Source organism: Nothobranchius furzeri, chromosome 13 (assembly GCF_043380555.1).
Source record: "Nothobranchius furzeri strain GRZ-AD chromosome 13, NfurGRZ-RIMD1, whole genome shotgun sequence".
In the NCBI taxonomy this organism is placed as follows: Eukaryota; Metazoa; Chordata; class Actinopteri; order Cyprinodontiformes; family Nothobranchiidae; genus Nothobranchius; species Nothobranchius furzeri.
The window spans coordinates 67,375,771-67,382,323 of record NC_091753.1 but is presented as its reverse complement, the minus strand read 5'-3'; the positions used below and the strand labels follow the sequence as shown (position 1 = coordinate 67,382,323).

Below are 6,553 nucleotides of genomic sequence, written 5' to 3'. Positions count from 1 at the left end.
TCTTGGGAAATGTGAACCATTGAAGGATACACCGGACCCATCCTTCATACAGGCGAAAAGAAGGCCGGATTCGTCGACCACATTTGCAGGAGTCTTTGAATTGGGACAGGCCTGGTCGCGGCTCTGTGACGTAACCGGCCGACGAAGGATGCAGACCCTGAATTGAGACACAGCCTATATGTATATAAAAGTGCATAATTTCAAGTTGAGAGGAATATTTAGAATTGATGTTGGTGAGAAATTATAGTGAAAAAGGACAGGTTTGTGAACTGGAAACACAGGATTTGATAGTAAACAGGTAAAAATATCACACACTGTGCTTTTAAGGTTATTTTTACAGTGTACAGCAGTTTTAATGTCATCTCTGTTTCTCCAAACTGAGGCCAGTCAAAGCGTGGTCCACAGCAGGTCTGACAGGTAAGAGCTTGTGTGCACAAACCAACTTTCTACAATCCTAACCATTTCTTCTAACTGTGTTTTAGTAGCAGGAGGGTTATTAGCTCTGTGGGAACTTCTCTAGATGAAGAAACACCCAAAAGGAATGTTCTGGTCACCACGTGTCGTCTGCAGGAACTCATCTTTGCATTAACTTAGATGTTGTTCCTCAGCTCCCGTCAGCTGTGCCTCAGTGAAAGGGACCTCAGCTGGTGCTGTTGTCCTGACAACCAATACGGGAGCTTCACGTGGATTACGAGAGCGAGAGAGCAGGATAAAAACAGAGGAGGTGTGTGGAGCTCTCTCTCTCTCTCTCTGGCTCTCTCGCTCACTCTCTCCTGTGACGTCTCCTAAACGCTGAGCGCGTACGCAGCATTTGGACTTTTGCCCTCCAGCAGTGATACTTCTTTCTCGGGACCGTGTCGGACAGTAAAACCTGGGAAGCCCGGACTATTTCTCCTGTTTTCAGTGTTTAAACAACTAAAGCTGCTCAAACGCGCGCTGCTGCGGTGCTTTAAAATGGGAGTCGGACGCAGGTCGTGCTGGAGGCAGCTGCAGGCTTGGTGTTTCAGACTGCTCTGGTTTATCCCCGCAGCATTTCCCGTGCGGGTTGTGGAAACGCAGCGGGCCACCGACAACATCACCATTCGCCAGGGCGACACAGCCATCATTAGGTAAGGCAACTTTCCTCCCTCCGCAGCATCAGCAGCCCAGGCTCTACAGCACGGACGTCGTTTCTTTAGAGGGACGGGGGGACATGCCCCCCTCACTTTTTGTTCCCTGCACTTTGTATCACTTAAACAACGTTGCGCTGTACTGAGTAGAAACTGGTTGAGCACTAGGACCAAGCAGAAAACAGCCACTTGTGTTGAAGCCTGTTTTCCTTCAGAACCGGACAGAAGCTCATTTATTGGCTCGATTATACTTGCCAATGTGTGATTGGCAACCTGTGTACTTGACAGTTCTGCATTCCTGATATTGCATAAAAGAACCCCCCCCCACCCCCAGGGTTGGACAAAACAAGCCATCATTCAGTCTTATTAGGATGCTGATGGGCAGATGTCACGGACTGTGGTCCGAGTCATGTGGATTAAAAAATCCGTTTTTTTTGTGAACATGTCACCCATCCTCCCACCCTCTCTAACAGGAAGCTTGTTAATGTGGGTGACCCACTGGTATAATAGGCTGCATTGATTTCTTTTACTCTGCTCATTTCCTAGCTGTTTACTGGCTGCTTTGGTTTAATGAGTCTAAAATACAAAAGTGCAGGATTAAAAGACACAGAATAGAACAATGTTTTCTCATTTCACATTAAAGCAGCTTCCCGGAGTTCTCCCCTTTCAGAAATGATGTGTGATTTGTCAGAAATCCGTAAAAGTGATTATCTCATCATGTGCTGTGATATAATGTAAGCAACACGCCCCTGCCCCGCAGTGCTCTGTGCAATAGGAAACTGAGCACCGGCCAGAACTAACCAATAGCGTTAGAGTAACGCCTGCTTGCTTAAAATTTAAGGAGTACCTCGGCTGATGCAGAGTTGATGAACATTTCACAAACAAGAAAGTCTAAAATATAAATATGAGGACCCAACATGACATGAGAATAATACTCGTAAAACAGAGTGTTTTAGCTTTTTGTCGGCTACAGAAGCACATTTATAAACAGAAATGTGAAGTCACCATTTTAAACAAACGGAAGGAGTGGGATATGCTTGTTAGCCACTAGATGGTGCCATCGCATAAGAGAAATACTCCAGAAAGAAGCTTTAACACAACAATTACTAAATTTCTCCTAAATGTTTATGAGAATAAATTCTTATAATAGCATAGTTCCTGCAAACCAGCCCAGTCTAAAGCCCAACGCAGTTCACAACAGCTGAACTCGGCGTGATTCGGATGGATGCGGTTTGGTTAGACAGCCATTTCCTACAGCTCGGTTCAGTATTCCTACCATGCTGACTGGGTCCGAAAACAAAAGACCGTTGGCCTCTGATGGGCTGGAAAATAGAGACTGTGATTGTTCCAAAGCATTCTGCCTGCAACCATTTCCTGGTTCAGTCAGACAAAAAGCCACTGACTGAGCAGAACGTTCACCATCACCACCGTTGTTGTGCTGTGTTGTGGTCACCATTACCCTTAAACAGTTTGAATTAAGTCATTTAGAATGTCATTTAAAAAAAATTCTCATCTTTTGTTTATTATGTATTTACTCTTTGTTTCTTTTGTATGAAGTTGGTTCCCTTTTGTATGAAGTTGGTTCCCTTCTTTAGGTCCAGTTCAGAAAGGTCATCCCAGCTAATTTCCTCCCCTTATTTTTAATCAGCTCTAGTTCTAAAATGTTTTAGTTGGCGATCAATTTGAACCCTTTGTTCGTTTGCGGACTGTTTTGGTTCCGTGCATCAGCCATGAGAGCGTGGGCGGGTGTGTGTGTGTGTGTGTGTCAACATTTGGTACTGTCGCTGTCGTGTCCCATCCGTGAGAGCGGGGAATGGGGTGATAGAGCACGGGGCATTTTCGGAGTGGTGGGGGTTGATGTTATAGGATTTCAGGCACAAACCATGTTTTAAAGACCATTACCGTATTTTCCGGACTATAAGCCGCTACTTTTTTCCCACGCTTTGACCCATGCGGCTGATAGTGAGGTGCGGCTCGACTGAAGATTTTCCTTCACCTGCCAGGGGGCGCTTTAGCAGGAAGTGAAACAGGTGGAAGTCAAAAGTGGAAATTGAAGAAAGTGCTCATTTTAATTTAGCACATGCAAGCAGCTGGCACGACGAATGTTTTTCAAATCCATACCCCCTCATCATGGTAACTACACGTATGAGTTCATATGATGCCACATTTAAGTTGAAGAAGACCATGGATCTGGCAGTAAAGGAGGGAAACAGTGCTGCCGCACGTAAGCTTGGCATGGATGAATCCATGGTTCGGTGCTGGAGACGGCAGCGGGAAGAACTCATTCAAGCCAGCTTCACCCGGGGATGATGACAGCAACCGGACAGCGACACTGACATCGCCACAGAAAAGGTATGTGACGAAGCTCTTCTGAGGCTGTTCAACTCCGACACTGAAGAAAAGGACTTTAATGGCTTTAGTGCGCAAGAGGACGATGAATAAAATAATCAATAACTTTTCTGTTTTGTTTGATACTGATCTGTTCAGTTAAGTTCAGTTAAACTACGTTTTCAATTTCGTAGACATCTGCGGCTTTTAGCCCGGTGTGGCTTATATAAGTACAGCTCCATGTTTTTTAAAAAACTTAGTAGGTGCGGCTTATATTCAGGTGTGCTCTATAGTCCGGAAGTTACAGTAATTTAAAATGACCCGGTCCAGGTTTGACGGGTCTAGGTGTTGTAGTTTTAGAGCTGAGCCGGTTCTAGCGTGGCCTAGAAAAGTGCTGAAATCTGCTTCCTGTGAACTTTCACAAATCCAATAAAGGTTTTAAAAATCACCAATTAATATAGCGCCTTCTAGAGTCCCCCAAGGTGCTTTACAACTAGGGATACTCGATCAGGTTTTCTTGTCCTCGAGTCAGAGTCATTTGATTTTGAGGACCTGCCGCTACTGAGTCCCAATCCGATACTTCTACAACACTTAACAGATCCAGGCTGTTACTTATTTTTATTGAGCTTTATTTTAACGTTCAACAGTTTGGTTGAACAACAGAGCCCTGCAATGAGGTAGTCTAACAATAATAAATAACATAAATTATTTACTTCAGTGCAAAAGAAAATATAAAAAAGTCTAACATGAAACAAATGGAACCTCAACTCTCCTGGCAGGCATGTAAACTAATAAAACACTAAAAGTACCATAGTGTTTGCTAAACCAGATAAGTACTTTTAGACACTCTTAACTTTTACGGTCATCACAGTAGAAAAATTCCCAGAAGGAATGTATGTGAAAACTAACATCTCTACAGCCTGTTTCTGTCCCCATCAAGCACATTTGCAACGGCACTAAAGAGTCTCTCACTGTCCGCTGAGATAGATAGATAGATAGATAGATAGATAGATAGATAGATAGATAGATAGATAGATAGATAGATAGATAGATAGATAGATAGATACAGTAGATGGATATCCTTTGTCATTAAATGATTGTCCATTCAACGAAATTTCCTAGAGCTCCACATTAGGCATCCGCTAAAAATACTAAGAAAAATAGCTAAAACAAGTACAATATGCACCATGCAATAAAAACAAAAACATTACATAATACAATAAATAATATCAATGGAGTTGATTTTTCTGTCCATTCAGGGTTCTAACAGCCCAGGGAAAGAAACTCTTCCTCAGTCTGTCGGTCCTGCAGCTGAGGGATCTGAACCTTTTCCCAGGGGGCAGCATGGCAAAAAGGTAGTGGTTTGGGTGGTAAATGTCCCTGGAGATGGTCCTTGCTCTAGTGAGACACCTGTGGGCAAGTATAGTAACATTAAAGGGAACCTTTTGTATATCATACCCTGACACCAGTATTCAACCAGCCAAAGTAGTATTTCCTTTGGAATATAGTTTCTGTGGCGATGTCAGTGTCGCTGTCCGTGTTGCTGTCATCATCCCCGGATGAAGCTGGCTTGGGTGACATAGTGGGTTGCAGCAGCAGCCGTGTGGGAACTAGTAGCATGTTCTCTGCACTAGGGTTGTCACGGTAACCGGTATAGCGGTAAACCCCGGTAAAAAAAGTTGACAATAAAAATAACCGTCCAGTTTTTAAAAAACTAAATTATCTCGGTGGGTTTACCGTGGCCGCGGTTTCAGCGCGGTGACCCTTACCAGCCACCGTCGCTTCAGCTGAAGTTCCCGCGGCGCGCACACGCACTTTTTAGTTTGCAACGGCACCAAAACTTTGAAGCTGAAATAATGGCCGAAGGAGGAGACGGCAGCGCCCAGGACATCCATCCGCCCTCAAAGAAGACTAAATCGGAAGTATGGGCATATTTTGGATTTCTGAAAAATGCTGAGGGACAGTTAATAGAAGACGGCTATCCCGTTTGCAGAACGTGCAGGAAACAAGTGTCTGCAAAAGGCAGCAACACTTCGAATCTAATGGCACATCTGCGTGACCATCACCCACGTCTCCACAGCCAGTGCAAGGTAAGTTAACATTAGCATTTTAGCTTAAATGCATGACGCGAGGACTTTTGGTTGATGGAGAATGCAACGAGTCACTATATACTGCAGCCGCAGCGCCCTCTGCCAGCATTTAAACCGTGTCACGGACACCCTGTTGCTGGATGAAGCATCTTATTTGTTGATGATGAAGAGAAATATACAATTAGTTCCTTGTCATTGATTTGTTTACTTATTCAATGCCATTTATACTTGAACATTTGGATTTGATTACATAGTGTAGTAGTTATTTTAGTAATTTGTTTAAAGTGGCTGTTTATTTTAAATACACATTTTTTAAGGTTGACTTGTACAGTGCTCAAGTCAAGTGTGGACTGGAGTTTTAGATTTTCATTTCGATAATGAAGAAAACAAGTATATGAGAAAACAAGTGGTGTTTCTTTGATTTGTTTACATATTGTTTATGTTTTGAATGTTTGGATTTGTATAATTTAAACCTGCACTGACTACTGTAACATGTTCCAGAAAAATAAGCTATTTGTTCCTTTACTTGTGAAAAGTTGCACTTTTGCTAAGGCTTTGTGTTATTTTAGTTTTAATAAACACTGTTAAACTATTTCAGTTTGTGTAGAACAGGACTATCAATGCTTTCTGAACATATGCAACACCGTTTAAAAAATACCGCGATAATACCGAAAACCGCAATAATTTTGGTCACAATAACCGTGAGGTTAAATTTTCATACCGTGACAACCCTACTCTGCACTGTAGTGGGTCGCTTTTCTGGGGAGAGAGGGTTCAGAGATAGGTCTGCACCTTAGTCTCTGCTGACGTGGTACTCACGGACTACGTCTGTGACTGCCTCTCTCGTAAGATTTCCACAAAGGCAATGTCAAGGTTGCTGAATGCTTCTTGATGCCTTGCTCACTGGCTCTGCTGAAGCCTTACTTTCTTCTACTACTGCACTGACAACCATCCTGGATAAGGTGTTCCTTTGCAAGCTGCATGTTTGCTGGCTTTGTGACAAAGGTAGAAACAGATAAACAACAC

General features: G+C 43.2%; 1 protein-coding gene across 4 annotated transcripts in view; it reads left to right on the top strand.

Annotated features, from left to right (window-relative positions):
* Positions 1 to 705: 705 nt before the first annotated feature.
* Positions 706 to 6,553, top strand: part of lsamp (limbic system associated membrane protein) — a 293,654-nt gene continuing 287,806 nt past the window's right edge. The window contains exon 1 of one of the 4 annotated variants that reach the window (XR_011516122.1): positions 706 to 1,109. Coding sequence is in view for 3 of the 4 variants with exons in the window: in XM_070543806.1 (XP_070399907.1) it covers positions 955 to 1,109 (155 nt within the window). In the remaining variant the exon portion in view is untranslated. The remainder of the gene's footprint in view (positions 1,110 to 6,553) is intronic. The other 3 variants (XM_070543806.1, XM_070543805.1, XM_070543804.1) reach the window with 3 other exon arrangements.